Source organism: Bos taurus, unplaced genomic scaffold, assembly GCF_002263795.3.
Source record: "Bos taurus isolate L1 Dominette 01449 registration number 42190680 breed Hereford unplaced genomic scaffold, ARS-UCD2.0 Leftover_ScbfJmS_713, whole genome shotgun sequence".
In the NCBI taxonomy this organism is placed as follows: domain Eukaryota; kingdom Metazoa; phylum Chordata; class Mammalia; order Artiodactyla; family Bovidae; genus Bos; species Bos taurus.
Genome location: NW_020192012.1, coordinates 622,468 through 640,848, shown reverse-complemented (window position 1 = coordinate 640,848; position 18,381 = coordinate 622,468). Strand labels below are relative to the sequence as shown.

Here is an 18,381-nt window from a genome sequence, read left to right as displayed (position 1 = left end):
TTGGAGAAGATTCTTAAGAGGCCCTTGGACTGCAAGGAGATCAAACCAGTCACTCCTAAAGGAAATCAACCTTGAATATTCACTGGAAGGACTGATACTGAAGCTGAAGCTTCAATACTTTGGCCATCTGATGTGAAGAGCTGACTCACTGGAAAAGACCCTGATGCTGGGAAAGATTGAACACAGGAGGAGAGGCGGATGGTTGGATGGCATCACCGACTCGATGGACATGAGTTCGAGTAAGCTCCATGAGTTGGTGATGGACAGGGAATCCTGGTGTGCTGCAGTCCATGGGGTCACAAAGAGTCGGACATGACTGAGAAGTGGACAAGGTGGAGACTGGAGAGCGTAGGTCTCTGTTATATGACTAGTACTTTGGATTTTACTCTGCTGCAATGGGAGTCTTTGGAGACAAAACTGAAACTCTTCGCTATACAACTGAAACACTGTGAATCAACTATACTTCAATTTAAAAAAATAGACACACATAAAATTTGAATCCTGGTTCTGCCCCTTACTTGAAAAATAGGATAAGCTCCCAGTAACTCAGTTTTTAAATCTGTCAGATAAAGATAACAACAAATTGTGAGGATTAAGCAGGAAATGGTGGGATAAGAAACTAAAATGTATTAACAATTCCATAAACTTTAGGAATTATTATTAATATTCTTGTAACTTGTCAGGGACTGTAACAAGCACTAGAGGAACAGAAATGAGAGATATAGGCCCTGTCCTCAAAGAGAGAAAGAAAATAGTCAAGAGTGTGGAGAGGGCTGAGAAAAGGGCTGGAGGTTTTGGTGGGGGATTGGAAAGTAAGATCATGTACAAGGTGATAGTCAGGAAAGAAGCTGGTGGGAGGAAAGCCAGAAATCAAAATACAAAAAAATTTTAGTCTGAATTCTTGCTCTTGGTGGAAAATGTTAGATATATTTCTCTGTTATGCTTTTCCCCAAAATTCCTATTGTGTTTTTTTGTTTGTTTGTTTTTGTTTCTTTGCCCTACTATTAATATTTATGTAACAATTCAGTTTTTATTATTAAGCAATAAATATAAAGAAAATCACCAAAGACCATGAACACATAAACAGAAATTAAAGAGAAAAGTCATTTCAGAAGGTGTTACTGTTTTTACTTAAGTAGAAACAATACCCAAAAGGCCAGTGCCCTGATTCTTAAGAATAATAACAGTTCCTGATGACTGAACATTCCTAAGAATGAGACATGCGCACAAACATTATCTCACTAAGTTACATCTTCACAAATCTGTGGGTCCATGATTTCCAGAATGGGTTTAAGGACGAGGATGTTGACGCTTGGCAGCCAAGTTACATCATCAAGGCCTCACAGTCGACGAGGCAGAGCAGGAATAAACTGTGGGTCACACTGACACTGGGTCTACACTACCATTCTATCCCCGTGTGCTTCCTGAATGGCTTACTGGGAATCTTTACACTGAAATTTCTCTCCAGATTCTTTTTCTTTAATCAACCAACACTGCACCTTGGAGACCAAGGCATAAAAAGTGGAATCTACATGGATACAAAGCTTAGCACTATTCTGTAAACACACTCTCTGGAATATGTACCTAGAACATGCTCCAAGGAAGGATGGAACCCAACAGAACAGAACCAAAACATGCTGAGGTCAAGGCATGTTTAGTCCTTGCTCAGATGTGCTTCCAAATATTATTGGCAGAGCCAAGAATCATCCAATGTTATTTATTTACAGAGTTATTTTATGTATACAAGCATGCAACTTTTTCCTATTAAGAAGCATTAAAAATAACTCAGGGCATGTTTCTAAAGCTTTGCATCCAATGATATGAAAGGAATTTACAGACATGCCCTTTATTTCTACTAACTAATCTCACATGACCATTTTAGCGATGAGTACCATCAAAACATAAAACTTGGGAATCTAAGCTCATTTATTTTCTACTGTAACCATAAGTCATAAATCTAATAGCCAGAGGAAATCTTTAAATATGGGGACTGAATGTGCTGAAACATTCTTCCCATTTTTCCTGAAAGGGATACCTTTGAAAAAAAATTTTTTTCAATTGTGATAAAATATACATAAAATTTGCTGGATTAACCACTTTAAGTGCACAGTCCAGTGATGCTAAATACATTCATATTGTTGTACAGCCATCACCACCACCAAGCCGCAGATCTCCTTTCATCTTAAGGAACTGAAACTCTGTACCCATTAAACAACTCCCTTCTCCTGGCCACTCCTGGCCACTCCTGGCACCCACCATTCTACATCCTGTATCCATGAATTTGCTATTCTAGGTAACTCCTTTTAGTAGAATCATACAGTATTTGTCCTTTGTAAATGGCTTATTTCACTTAGCCTAATTTTTTAAAGGTTCATCTGTGCTGTAGCAAGTATCAGAATTTTCTTCTTTATTAAGGCTGAGTAATATTCTACTGTATGTGTATGCACCACATTTTGTTTGTTGACTCATCTGTCAATGGACCCTTGCGTGCCTCCACCTTTTTGCTGTTGAGAATAATGTTGCTATAACAAACATATTCCAGTATCTCTTCAAGACCTTTCTTCCAATTCTTTTGGGTTTATACTCTAAAGTAGAATTGCTAGGTAATAGACTATGGTTTTTCCAGTGGTCATGTATGGATTTGAGAGTTGGACGGTGAAGAAGCCTTAGCACCAAAATATTGATACTTTTGAACTGTGGTGTTGGAGAAGACTCTTGAGAGTCCCTTGGACTGCAAGGAAATCCAACCAGTCCATTCTAAAGGAGATCAGTCCTCGGTGTTCATTGGAAGGACTGATGCTGAAGCTGAAACTCCAATACTTTGGCCACCTGATGCAAAGAGTTGACTCATTGGAAAAGGCCCTGATGCTGGGAGGGATTGGGGGCAGGAGGAGAAGGGGACGACAGAGGATGAGATGGCTGGATGGCATCACCGACTCGATGGACAAGAGTTTGAGTAAACTCTGGGAGTCGGTGATGGACAGGGAGGCCTAGCCTGCTGCGATTCATGGGGTCGCAAAGAGTCGGACATGACTGAAAGACTGAACTGAACTGCACTGATGATAATTCCATCATTAACTTTTCAGAGCAACCACCAAGTTGATTTCCATAGTAGCTGGACTATTTTACATTCCTATCAGCAATGAACAAGGATTCTAATTTCTCTACATCCTTGCCAATGCTTATCATTTTCATTTTTCTCTCTCTTTTCTTTGATAACAGACATCTTAAGGGGTGTGAGGTGGCATTTCACTAGAGCCTGAAAAGAATATCTTGGTTTTAAAATTACTTAGAGTAATTCCAGGTATTTTTGAGGTCACGGGTAGATAGCAACACTTGTACCCAAGTTCACATTCGCCTTCCTTTGGGAGCCATGTTGTACATGCTTCCTGATAAACAGGTATTTCAGGACATATTGCACCCACATTCCAGGAAGCACATTTGCCTGGCTCATTCTCTCTCCTCTCTTCTCTGTTTCTCATCTCAAGAGGGTATTTTTCTGAGCTTCCTTTGATGGGCAAATGATTATTAAGTATATAAATAAAAAACTCATTTTTTTTTTTTTAATAAGCAAGTCTGTCAAAGCAGTGGGCAGGATGATAGATGAGGACACAGGAACTAGGTTGCCCTTGGCTATACACTTGGAGGATAGTAATTTCTCAGTAAATATCATGGAATTATGTTCAGTGAATGAACCACAAGGAAAGACAGGAGCGTCTACCCGTCCATATAATCCGGTCTCCAAAACTCTCCCTGAAAGTTATACTACTTTACGAAGAAGAAGAAAAGAAAACAGAATCAGAGCCTAGGAAGAGATGGCCAACTCAACACTCCACCATCCCAGCAGGCACATATGGGTCTACATGAAGCACTTCACACTCACTGACCTATTTTGTCCTCACAACAGATTGAGGGGTTGGTCCTGTTATCTGCCTTGTAAGACAGAGAAAACCAAGATACACAGACAGAATTCTGAGTCCCCTGCTCTTCCTTATTATTCTGTACTGCCTCCCTGGTGAAAATTATTCATTAATGGCTAAATTGTCAGTCTCCCCAAAGCATCTATATATCCTATAATTCTCAAAGCCCCACAATTTCACAGAAAGTTCTCCGAGGAGATATCACTTTTTAAAAGATGCCCTCATTTCCCACAGCAAAATTATATCTATAAGACACTTATTAATAAAATTCATGTTTCCCTATAGGAAACTCTCTGGTGCTAAGCAAACCATTTATCCTTCTGTTCTCAGATTTATGTGATTATCAGTCGATAACATTGTGGAAACTGAGGAAGTCTGAGTCCAGAAATCTATCTCAGTAAGTTATTAAATCACATACACACAAAACTAACAGATGAAAACAAAACAAAACAAAACCTGGTATCCAATGAAAGTGTTTGTTGAAAATACCTCCTGCTAAAAATATGCTCTATTGGGTAAAAAAGGATCAACTCATTCCTTAATTTGAAAAGACTAATCAAATTAAAAGCACTTAAACTTTAGATATCTTATGAAAAGAATATGTGAGAGTGCTCTGCTATGCATACCTGAAGTGCAACTGACATTTTCTTCCTTAAATCGTGCAGTCCAATACTGGTTGTCAAGATGTCATCAATATAAATTCTACCTCCAGGTTCTGACAATCTAAAAAGGGCAGCAATGAGGGAACTTTTTCCAGCTCCTGTTCTTCCCACAATGCCAACCTGTAAAGAGACCCAGGGGGATGAAGAATTAACAGGACGCACAAAACCCAGGAGAACCCTGATTGTTGAAGATGAATTTTAAAAGTTCTATTATATGTAAAGAATAGTCTATAAGTTTCTCAAGCAAGGCCCTGTTGACATTTTGGACCAGATAATTCATTGTTGAGGGTCGGGGGCCTGTCCTGTATATTTTAGGATGATTAACAGCAGCCATGAACCCACTAGATATCAGATGCAACGCCCAAAACTGTGGCAACCAAAAATGACAGAAATTCACAAATGTCCCTAAATGAGACCACCATCATCTCTAGAATACACAATATAAAGTATAATGACTTTTATGCCTTCTATTCAGATTTCCCTAAGTAAATGCTTAATATGCAGAAAACTGTTTGTTTTCTACAATTATCACATAGTATCCATTATGTGGTATGTTAGAGGGGGAGACATGTATGTGTATGTGTTATATATGTGTGTTTGTTTGTGTTTATGTATGTAACTAACATCCATAAATAAAGGAAGAAGATGACTTAAATAACCTGACTGTGGTGAAAACCCAGTAGTCTCCTAAGTAGTCCATAAGAAGTCAATTTTAAATTAGTTTTATGGAACTGGAGGAATCAACCTACCTGAATTCAGGCTCTACTACAAAGCCACAGTCATCAAGACAGTATGGTACTGGCACAAAGACAGAAATATAGATCAATGGAACAAAATAGAAAGCCCAGAGATAAATCCACGCACATATGGACACCTTATCTTTGACAAAGGAGGCAAGAATATACAATGGATTAAAGACAATCTCTTTAACAAGTGGTGCTGGGAAAACTGGTCAACCACTTGTAAAAGAATGAAACTAGAACACTTTCTAACACCATACACAAAAATAAACTCAAAATGGATTCAAGATCTAAACGTAAGACCAGAAACTATAAAACTCCTAGAGGAGAACATAGGCAAAACACTCTGCGACATAGCAGGATCCTCTATGACCCACCTCCCAGAATATTGGAAATAAAAGCAAAAACGAACAAATGGGACTTAATTAAACTTAAAAGCTTCTGCACATCAAAGGAAACTATTAGCAAGGTGAAAAGACAGCCTTCAGAATGGGAGAAAATAATAGCAAATGAAGCAACTGACAAACAACTAATCTCAAAAATATACAAGCAACTCCTACAGCTCAACTCCAGAAAAATAAATGACCCAATCAAAAAATGGGCCAAAGAACTAAATAGACATTTCTCCAAAGAAGACATACAGATGGCTAATAAACACATGAAAAGATGCTCAACATCACTCATTATCAGAGAAATGCAAATCAAAACCACTATAAGGTACCCTTTCATGCCAGTCAGAATGGCTGCATCCAAAAGTCTACAAGCAATAAATGCTGGAGAGGGTGTGGAGAAAAGGGAACCCTCTTACACTGTTGGTGGGAATGCAAACTAGTACAGCCACTATGGAGAACAGTGTGGAGATTCTTTTAAAAACTGGAAATAGAACTGCCTTTTGATCCAGCAATCTCACTGCTGGGCATACACACTGAGGAAACCATAAGGGAAAGAGACACGTGTTCCCCAATGTTCATCGCAGCACTGTTTATAATAGCCAGGACATGGAAGCAACCTAGATGCCCATCAGCAGATGAATGGATAAGAAAGCAGTGGTACATATACACAATGGAGTATTACTCAGCCATTAAAAAGAATTCATTTGAATCAGTTCTAATGAGATGGATGAAACCGGAGCCTATTATACAGAGTGAAGTAAGCCAGAAAGAAAAACACCAATACAGTATACTAACACATATATATGGAATTTAGAAAGACAGTAACAATAACCCTGTATACAAGAGAGCAAAAGAGACACTGATGTATAGAACAGTGTTATGGACTCTGTGGGAGAGGGAGAAGGTGGGAAGATTTGGGAGAATGGCTTTGAAACATGTATACTATCATGTATGAAACGAGTCGCTAGTCCAGGTTTGATGCACAATACTGGATGCTTGGGGCTGGTGCACTGGGACGACCCAGAGGGATGGTATGGGGAGGGAGGAGGGAAGAGGGTTCAGAATGGGGAACACATGTATACCTGTGGCGGATTCATTTCGATATTTGGCAAAACCAATACAACATTGTAAAGTTAAAAAATAAAATAAAATTTTTAAAAAAAGAAAAAATTTAAATTAGTTTTATTCCTACTCCCTGTGTAATTTGACCTTGAGAATTACATGGGTAATTTTACAGAGATATCAACAAGTCAAGTCAGAAGGATTATACACAAACAAGTATTCACTTTCTCAGGGGTATGTTATTTATTTAAGAGGAATTATTCTTTGGCAGAAAAATGAAATCACTTCCTGATATTAAATACCTTAATTACATTTTATCTTGAAAGGAAACATCTTCACATATAAAATGCAGGTCTCAGTCTTGAAAGACAGAGGCCAGTAGACAAAATGTACATAATGAGACCAAGAACAACACAGACAGTATTTGATATTTACATTGGACCTTTCATCGGAGCAGTTCAAAAGACATTTTATTAATACGTTAATACTTAAAATTGAACCTTGGAAAAACACATGTCAAGCGTCAGTCTATTTATTAAAAGCAAAGCAGAGAGAAACTAAATGCACTAACAGTAAGGTTAAAGAATCAATACAATGTAGGTAAAATGCTGGTGGTTGGTAGTTTAGTTGCTAAGTCGTGTCTGACTCCTGCGACCGATGGACTGTCACCTGCCAGACTCCTCTGTCCATGGGATTCTCCAGGCAAGAATACTGGAGTGGGTTGCTATTTCCTTTTCCTAGGTAAAATGCTGGTGGGGGATAAAACCACATTTAAATACTTATGCAGAAACTGGCCTTTTTTACCAATGAATTTTAAAGTGAAAGAAAGCATTAGACGATCAGTCGTGTCCAATTTTTTGCAACCCCATGGACTGTGGCCTGCCAGGCTCCTCTGTCCATGGAATTCTCCAGGAAAGAATACTAGAGTGGGTTGACATTTCCTACTCCAGGGGATCTTTCTGACCTAGGGATGGAACCTGGGTCTCCTACTTTGCAGGCAGATTCTCTACCATCTACCCAGGAAGCCCAACTGCAAATTTTCTGAAGGAAGCTTTCCAAGAGATGATGTCATCTCTACGTAAAATCTGGAATTGATGAGAGTGTAAGATATGCTTGAATCATGTGTAAATCAGTAAAGTTTTAAAACTCCTGGCTTTAAATAAAGAAGAAATAAATCTTTCTGAGTAATATAATCAGAATGCTTAGAACTTTTCATGTTTCCTGATTTGAAAACCTCTGAAGTTTCACATCTTAGTCTGTAAAATCAATCATGGCACTTCAAAAAAGAATTTATCTTTATAGAGATTAAACGTAAGAAAAGTGGGTTCAGCTAATTTTATTATCTTATAAAGACAATGCAATGACTATAAGATATTTTGATATTGTTCAGTAGTGTCTGACTCTTTGCAACCCCATGGACTGCAGCATGCCAGGTTTCCCTGTCCTTCCCTATATCCTGGAGTTTGCTCAAACTCATGTCCATTGAATCGTGATGCCACCCAACCATTTCATCCTTTGTTGTCCCCTTCTCCTCCTGCCTTCAGTCTTTCCCAGCATCAGGGTCTTTTCCAATGAGTTGGCTCTTTGTGTCAGGTGGCCAAAGTATTGGAGCTTCAGCATCAGTGCTTCCAATGAATATTCAGGACTGATTGCCTTTAGGATTGAATGGTTTGATCTCCTTGCTGTTCAAAGGACTCTCAAGAGTCTTCTCCAGCACCCCAGTTCAAAAATATCAATTCTTCAGTGCCCAGCCTTCTTTATGACCCAACCCTTATATCCGTACATGACTACTGGACATACCATTGCTTTGACTATATGCACGTTTGTCAGCAAAGTAATGTCTCTGCTTTTTAATATTCTGTCTAGGTTTGTCATAGCTTTTCTTCTAAGGAGCAAGTGTCTTCTAATTTCATGGCTGCAGTCACCATCCACAGTGAGTTTCTGAGCCTAAGAAAATAAAATCTATCACTCTTTTCATTGTTTCTCCATCTATTTGACATGAAGTGATGGAACCAGATGCTGTGATCTTAGTTTTTTGCATGTTGTTTTAAGCCAGATTTTTCACCCTCCTCTTTCACTTTCATCAAAAGGCTCTTTAGTTCCTCTTTGCTTTCTGCCATTCAGGTGGTATCATCTGCTTATCTGAGGTTACCGATATTTCTCCCAGCAGTCTTGATTCCAGCTTGTGCTTCATCCAGCCCAGCATTTCACATGCTGTACTCTGCATTAAGTTGAATAAGCAGGGTGATGATATACACCCTTGAGGTAGTCCTTTCCCAATTTTGAACCAGTCTATTGCTTCATGCCCGGTTCTAACTGTTGCTTCTTGATCTGCATACAGGCTTCTCAGGACATTTTGTACCTTATGTTAAACCCTAATTCATATAATATAGATGGGCCATTCTCTGCATATAGGCAGGTCATAGTATGTATTTATGTGGCTCATGCATTCTGTGTACAGGCAGGCCTCAAAGATATTTTGAATATCAAAATAAACCGAGTTATATGAATGTTTTGTTTCTCTGTGCAAATAAAAGTTATGTGTATACTATACTGTAGTCTAGTGATGTACAATAGCATTATATATAAAAAATGTGCATACCTCAATTTCAAATACTTTATTGTTAAAAGAATGCTAACCATCTAAGCATTTATAGGGTAGTAACATTAAAAGCCACTGATCACAGATCAGGATAATAAATATAATAATAATAAAATGGTTTGAAATACTGCAAGAATTATCAAAATCTGACAGAGACACGAAGTGAGCAAATGCTATAGGGAAAATGGTGCCAGGGTACTTGCCTGACACAACATTGCCATAAATGTCCATTTTTTTTAAAGCATTATCTGTGAAGCACAGTAAAACAGGTGGGCCTATATTTCTGAGTGTTCTTATACATAAATCAACACACATCAGGACACAGGTGAGAACTGATCTGTGAGAATGTGTGTATGTTCTCATGTTATCAGCTCCACCAAAACTGATCCATCTGTGCAAATGGGAACATCTGTAAACTTTGTGTAAATGGACTGAGATATGTAGGGCACCGAGGGCTGTTCATTACCACAGGACTGTGAGTTCCAAACTCCAGTGAAGAGAACTAAAAAACCAGGGGACTTCCCTGACATTCCAGGGGTTAAGAGTCTGTGCTTCTACTGCTGGAGGCATGGATTCGATCCCTGGTCAGGGAACTAAGATTCCACATGCTGCATGGCCTCAGACCCCCCAAAAAGAAAAAGGCAACTCAAAGAAAACCTGATTCTGATTATTCCTAGAGTTCAGTCATCAAAGCTATAGTCCAAATGTCTTTTCTGGGTAACCATAGGGTTTTACCAATTGCCCATGGAGAGTGTCACCAGTTTCAGTAAGCTTATATTCTTCAATCGAAAGACACTTGGGGTCTTCCCTGATGGCTCAGTGGTAAAGAAACTGCCTGCCAATGCAGGAGATGTGGGTTCAATCCCCAGTCCAGGAGAATCCCACATGCTGCAAAGCAACGAAGCCCATGCGCCACAACTATTAAGCCTGCACTCTAGAATCCATGAACCACAACCATTGAGCCTATGTGCCACAACTATTGAAGCCCTCTCACCCTATAGCCCATGCTCTTAACAAGAGAAGACAGCACAGTGAGAAGCCCACACACAGTAACTAGAGAGGAGCCTGAGCAGCAGCAGAGACCCAGCCCAGCCAAAAATAAAGAAATAGATACAATTATAAAGACTCTTAAAGAAAATCTTCTGTTATTTGCTTGCAGTGGCCCCTTTCTGTTTTTCCAACCAGGTTGCTCTCTGATGGTAACACAACTTGTTAGACACTTGCTCCTGGATCTCTCTTCACGCATCAAACTCAACATAATCAACAGCCAATGCTCCACACAAAACCACCCCTTCATCCGTCTCCCCCACTTACTCTCATTACATCTTTCCCAGGCTCACAGTGTTTAAAAAACAAAATAAACTCTTTCCCTAATCATAATCAGTGCAAATGAATTTGAAAAGTAAATAAATACAAGCTATGCCCCAGCACTCTGAAAAAAACATTCTTAAAATGATGTTTTTACTTTCTAGGCTTCTATATGTGTTCTTTTTGTTGTTGCTGTTGTTATTTTTTTGGATGTGTTCTTAAAGATACAAGTTCACATATTTAAACAAAATGGGATTAATGTGAACATACTGTTATATGTGCTTTTATTTCATATTTCATAAAAATTTACATTAATTGTTGCATAATATTATAGTACATGTGATCATTTATTTAACAAATCCTCTACTGCTTGATCGGAGAAGGCAATGGCACCCTATTCCAGTAGTCTTGCCTGGAAAATCCCATGGACAGAGGAGCCCGGTAGGCTGCAGTCCATGGGGTCACTCAGAGCCGGACAGGACTGAGCGACTTCACTTTCACTTTTCACCTTCATGCACTGGAGAAGGAAATGGCAACCCACTCCAGTATTCTTGCCTGGAGAATCCCAGGGACAGGGGAGCCTGATGGGCTGCCATCTATGGGGTCACACAGAGTCGGACATGACTGAAGCTACTTAGCAGCAGCAGAAGCAGCAGCTACTGCTTGATATTTATGCAGCATCAAACAGTTAGCTATTATAAATAACTGTCTTAAATATCCCTGAAGCTAAATCTTTGCAAACAATATGAATCATTTTCTTCACATAAATTCTCAGATGTGGAATTGCTGAGAGTCAAATATGAACCCCTTGAACAGCAAGTATGAATTCGTTGGACAGCAAGGAGATCAAACCAGTCAATCCTAAAGGAAATCAATCCTCAATATTCATTGGAAGGCCTGATGCTGAAGCTCCAATACTTTGGCCACCTGACACAGAGAGTCAACTCATTGGAAAAGACCCTGATTCTGGGAAAGATTGAAAGCAGGAGGAGAAGGGGACGAAGGATGAAATGGCTGGATGGCATCACTGATACAATGAACATGAACTTGGGCAAACTGCAGGAGATGGTGAGGGATAGAGAAGCCTGGTGTGTATCAGTCCATGGGGTCACGAAGAGTCAGGCATGACTAGGTGACTGAACAACAACAAGGTATGAACATTTTCAGGAGGAAGCTGTTAAACTGCTAACCTACCCCCAGAAGTATAATTCCATTTTCTGCTCCCACCCATTTCCCTGCATGTTCACAAATCCAGGTGATATAGCTTTGTTTTAATCGACATCAACTTGATTCCAAGAAGTGGAATCACTTTCCCAGGATGTCTTGCTGGAGGCATAACAGCTCCTGGCTCCCCGTCCCCTGCACCTGCCTACTCTGGTCCATGTGCTCTCACTTCTCAGATTAAACTTCTGAATTCCAGCTCAGCACTCAACACTCCACCCCAGGATGTCTCTTCTACAAAACTGTCCTTCTAACCTCTCCATTCTTCATGTACATGAGTCAGCTTCCTTGGCATCAGTAGGTAGTGGTGAAGGTTGAATATAAAATGTGTGTTACACACTCTGTAGTTCATTTTCCTGAGTGCTTTGCAGGTGTCTAGGTCTTCATTCACTGTATCAGGACATCATACTTTTGCTTATGCTGGTCCCACCTCCTGGAATGCCTTTCACATGCATTCCCACCTGCTGAAACCCTAACGACACATCTCTAAGTCTGTCTCACATGTCTAATTCCTTGGAAATGCTCTCCGTGTCTCCTCATGTGGGTTTGTCCCAACTCTAAGAGATGTTATGTCATTTTTTATATACATCTATAAAAATTGTGACCTCGTTCTAGCTTACAAAGCTAATATAGCCATTTTCTTGTTTCTTCAACTGGACTGTATATGTTGACATCAGGATCTGTATTGATTTGATTTTTTTCTTATTTGTATTACCTGTGATGCCCTGAGACAAAGAAACTTCCACTGGGAGCTGAGATTTTTAACTCAAGCCAGAGAAATTTATGGGAAATTTTTACCATATTATTTAGGTATAAGATATATCAGACAGAGACAGACACAGCAGATGGATCCTATAGCCATAAATACAACTTCAAATGGCCAACACCTCATTCTCATGGGACAGACACCACCTTCCACAGCATAAGTGGTTATGGTCATTTTACACCCTATGAAAATGATGACCATTTTTGTCCAAGTGTTTACTCTTGGTGCTTTACATGTCTTATCTTAAATTGTACATCAGGCCTACAGGTTACATCCTTTGACTTCCATTTTGCATAAGAAAAGATTTAGGCTTAGATAAATTAGTCTGTCTGAATATCAGAGCTAATAAGTAGCAGGATGCGACTCAAATCCACATATGTTGGCCTCTTTTCCATCTGCTGATGGACCTCCTTATCCCCTGGATGGCCTGACAACTTATCATGCCCCTCTGTGTAGACAGAACAGAGAAAGTGGGGAGAGGTGTAGTTGTAGTTAAAGGAACAGGCCTACCATAGAGATCTTATGGTCAGAGAGTTAAAGCATGACGTGGACACAGGCATATATGTGGTGAGTGAGAGCAAAGAGGGTACCTGCGGGCAGGTGGACCAGCCATCAGCAGGAAGAACCGGCACCCACAGCCGGACTGAGAGAGAAATCTGCATAAGTGGGACACATGGTACCTGGGGAACAGGCCAAACAGACTATGTGCCCTTCTTGGGCCAGAAAGACTCATTTTTGATCCCATCAGGTTGTGAAACAGCCGAATATACACTGCTACATGGGGTTGTCTCTGACTCCAGGTCCAGGCAGGGCTGAGTCTGTGGGAAATCCCTCCAGTCCCTGCAGGAGGCTGGTGTGGGGAAGGACAGACAGCAGTATGAAAACTGCCTGTAATGAAGACAGACTCCACTGGAAAGACACAAATAATGTGATTGAATCACACAGAATTAGATTATAATGTAAAAGTGCAATTTATAGAGCATAAAATTAAGTAAATCTAGGGCCACTGAACATTCTAGAGCCTCTTGCTCAGTCACAACAGAGATTTAGGAATTCTTGAGTTCAATTTCAAACTGTCAAAGAACATTTCTTGAGAATCACAGGTTATCACTCATTAAAAACTGTCCATGGGAGAGAAAGGAAGAGGTCATGTTCAGATACAAATCTGAGTCAAGAGGTCTGGGTGAGCCTGAGACTCTGCATTTCTAAGAAGCTCCAGGAGAGGCAGGTGCTGCTGGCCCTGACACCACAGTCTGAGTCACAGGGAATTAGGAAGCCAGGAGGGGAAGGGGATAATCTGGGAGTGAAGGGAGCAGTTTTAAAGAAAATATTATGTAAAAAAGGGAAAAAGTAGTAAACTAATATTTTTGCACATTATAGCATGGTCTACTAAGCATCTGTAAAACTGTATCATCCAAATAATAGCTGTGAGCAAAAACAAAGCAAAATTAATCTACCTCAAGAACTGGACAATACTTTATTGTTCAGGACTCTGTAAAATGATCAAATCAACCACAAAATCATCTAAATGAAAAATGCAGCCCATGTTCAGACTCTAACCTAGGAAGTCTAGCGTGCTATTTACCTCATGTTGATTTTTTTTCTGTTTGGCTGTGCTGGGTCCTGATTGCTTTGCACGAGCTGTCTCTAGTTGTGATGAGTAGGGGCTACTCCTGCAGTGCACAGGCTCCTCACTGAGGGGGCTTCTGTTGTTGCTGAGCAAAGACTTCAGTAGTTGTGATATGTAGGCTCAGTAGTTGTGGTTCAGGGCTTAGTTGCTCAGTGGCATGTGGCATCTTCCCAGACCAGGGATTAAACCAGTGTCTCCTGCCTTGGCAGGCAAATTTTTATCTGCTGCACCACCAGGGAAGTCCTAGTTCTTTATTTTCACTTGCTATTTCTTCTGTGAATTAAAATTCTGCATAGTACCTAACATACTCTCCTACTGACTGTAACTTCTAGGAATTGGGATAGAAGAAGAAATGGGGGAAAGAAAATAAAGCCCCCCTTATGCTGGGCTGCCTCACTCCCATGTCCCCATCCCCAACCCTCCGACAACAGCCTCTCTCAATCAAATCCAACACCAAAAGGGTGTCCTGGAGTGACTAGGGCTGGGACAGGTGAACAGGAGATGGAGCCTGGGATGTACACAGGCAGAGTGAAATCAATTCATGAACACGCTGCCTGGGTGTCATCTCCAAAAACAGAAATGAAGCTAATAGTGATACTGAGAGTGGACCAAGGCACAGATCAAAAGTCAAGATACTGAATTTATTAATTCAGTCTCCAAATTCAATTTTCCCTCAAACATTTTAGAATCTTAATGATCCTATGATTTAAAGGTTTTAAGAAGGAAGAAGAAGAATCTGTTATGTTTCTAAGTTGTCCTACAGAGTTTCTTAGATAATTCATATTTTATGGCTTTGGGGAAAATTTAAGACAAGTAGAGGTTAACAAAATTACATTTACAACAGAAAATCTGACAGACACATTGTCTGAGTATAAGCAACCATCACACACAGTGCTCTGAGGGACAAGATTGTATCAAGAGCTGTGATTAATATTTTCCCAACACAGTAGTTCACCTTTTCCTGACCTACAATGGAACTGGAAATAATTAGGACCAGCTTTTGCCCTGTGACTAACTGAAGCTGCTTCCTGGGTAACATTTAGGCATTAAGTTGAATATTCTATTATGTTAAAAGGGTTTCATTCATTCAGTTCAGTTCAGTTCAGTCACTCAGTTGTGTCCAGCTCTTTGCGACCCCGTGAATCGCAGCACGCCAGGCCTCCCTGTCCATCACCAACTCCCGGAGTCTACCCAAACTCATGTTCATGGAGTTGGTGATGCCATCCAGCCATCTCATCCTCTGTCATCCCCTTCTCATCCTGCCCCCAGTCCTTCCCAGCATCAGGGTCTTTCTCAATGAGTCAACCCTTCACATGAGGTGGTCAAGTATTGGAGTTTCAGCTTCAACATCAGTCCTTCCAATGAACACCCAGGACTGATCTCCTTTAGGATGGACTGGTTGGATCTCCTTGCAGTCTAAGGGACTCTCAAGAGTCTTCTCCAACACCACAGTTCAAAAGCACCAATTCTTCGGTGCTCAGCTTTCTTCATAGTCCAAATCTCACATCCATACATGACCACTGGAAAATCATAGCCTTGACTAGACGGACCTTTGTTGACAAAGTAATGTCTCTGCTTTTTAATATGCTGTCTAGGTTGGTCGGACAGGGAGGCCTGGTGTGCTGCAATTCATGGGGTCGCAAAGAGTCAGACACAACTGAGCAACTGAACTGAACAGAACTGAGGTTGGTCATAACTTTCCTTCCAAGGAGTAAGCGTCTTTTAATTTCATGGCTGCAATCACCATCTGCAGTGATTTTGGAGCCCCCCAAAATAAAGTCTGACACTGTTTCTGCTGTTTCCCCATCTATTTCCCATGAAATGATGGGACCAGATGCCATGATCTTCATTTTCTGAATGTTGAGCTTTAAGCCAACTTTTTCACTCTCCTCTTTCACTTTCATCAAGAGGCCTTTGAGTTCCTCTTCACTTTCTGTCATAAGGGTGGTGTCATCTGCATATCTGAGGTTATTGATATTTCTCCCTGCAATCTTGATTCCAGCTTGCGCTTCTTCCAGCCCAGCATTTCTCATGATGTACTCTGCATATAAGTTAAATAAGCAGGGTGACAATATACAGCCTTGATGTACTCCTTTTCCTATTTGGAACCAGTCTATTGTTCCATGTCCAGTTCTAACTGTTGGTTCCTGCCCTGCATATAGGTTTCTCAAGAGGAAGGTCAGGTGGTCTGGTATTCCCATCTCCTTCAGAATTTTCCACAGTTTATTGTGATCCACACAGTCAAAGGCTTTGCAATAATCAATAATGCATTAAATTATAGCTATTTTCCACTAGATGGGTCTGTGGGGTGGTAAGAGTTTTAAAGAGCAGTTCTTTCAGTTATTTACAGAGTTGTCATGTGTTTGTGTGTGTATGTGTTTGCTGGTTTCTGCTTGCTCACACCTGTATAACTCACTCAGCCTCACAACCAGCAGTCCCTCAGTACTCTCTCTGTGCCCTGCAGAATGCTACTTTCTGGGAACAAATATGAAAACAAGATGCTCCCTGATTTTACAAAGCCTCAAGGTACTATGAGATACAGATCCCAAATTACAAAGCATGCCACAGGTGCTATCTTTTCTTTTAATTATGATAAAATTCACATAACATGAAATTTAACTATTTGACGATTTTTAAGTGGATAGTTCGGTGTTCAGTACATTCACATTCCTGTGCAACCAAGCTTGAGAATTTTTTTTGGCATTGTAAAACTGAAATTCATACCCATTAAATAAACAGCTCCCCATTTCCCCTCCCCCAGTCTCTGGAGACCACCATCCTACTTCCTGTCTTTTTGGATTTGACTCTCTAGGAATCTCACATAAATGGAATCAGAGTATTCATTCCTTTTGTGTATGGCTTATTTCATTTAGCAAGATGTCATCAAGGTTTATCCACAGGTCAGAATTTTCTTCCTTTTTAAGGCTGAATAATACTTTGCGTAAGTATTTAGTTCCTTCCAACTTTTGGCTGCTATAAATATAGCTGTACCATAAATGCTATCTTGAAAGAATATATAAGACACTAAGGAAGAACTGAGAGTCTCAAAGATGCATTAGGGTTGACTCCGAAAACGAGGAGATTTTCACCATCCAGATGACGGAGGGCCTGGGTCTCTGAGGCTGAGGGGCAGCATGTGCACTGGGAACAGGGAGGACGTGGTGCTTTGGGAGAAACTACACACAATCCGAGTTCAGGGGTGTGTGTGTGTCAGACAAACTGGCTGCAGAGAGGTGGGGAAGAGCTCCTAACACCTTGTCCAGTTCAGTCTCTTCTTCAAGATTCTGTCCTGATCCCAGCTGAGGGCCTCAAACTGAGTGTGGAAGGAACATCACAAGCAGACATGGATGCTGACAGGTCCAGGTCACAAGCTTCTCTGCCGTCTCCCACATGGATCTTCTCTGCTCCCATCAATTTGCTTTTGACTTTGAGCCAATCTCTAGACCTTGCCTCCATCTGATACCATGATTCCTCACTGCTGACTGGGTTATTATTGAGGCTCTTTGGTGGACACAAGCTCACCCCATGGCCCCTGCTGGAGTGGACTTGAAGCTATGCTATGGTTCCAGCAGCAGCTCACCAGGCCAGTAAGGATCAGATCTGTGCTAAAGAAAGCAGTAGTCTGTGGGGGGAGGGCAGGGGGATGGCAGCTCAGTGTGGGTGAGTGGAGGACAAGGCTACAGGAAGGGCTAAGGGACAGAGAGGGAGGCTGCAACCACAGGGCACCATGGGAGGAGGAGGAGATCTCAGAAATACAAACAAGAAAATATGGAAAGGAATGAAATATTGCAGGGTTAGGGCCAGGAAGACAACACTGATATCCCAGACTTTGTATGAATAATCAGATGTCACATATAGTGTCCTGAGTCAGGTTAAGATGGAGCCCTGGATCCCAAGGCCCATCAACCATTATGAGGGAACTCACAACACAGGGAAGAAGTTTCCTGGTATCCCCATTCCATGGTCAGTTTCCAAGAAAGATTCACCTACAATGTCACTGATCTAATCTGCATCCATTAGGAGGAAACAGTCCCCCTGACACACTGCCAAAGAAGTCAAGAGCAGATGTGGTGCTAAA

The 18,381-nt window shown here is 40.7% G+C and overlaps 1 protein-coding gene across 1 annotated transcript in view; it reads right to left on the bottom strand.

The window, feature by feature from the left end:
* Positions 1-18,381, bottom strand: part of LOC528412 (ATP-binding cassette sub-family C member 4) — a 209,142-nt gene that overhangs the window by 62,604 nt on the left and 128,157 nt on the right. The window contains exon 26 of the mRNA XM_059884492.1: positions 4,547-4,702. Within this exon, the coding sequence (XP_059740475.1) occupies positions 4,547-4,702 (156 nt within the window). The remainder of the gene's footprint in view (positions 1-4,546; positions 4,703-18,381) is intronic.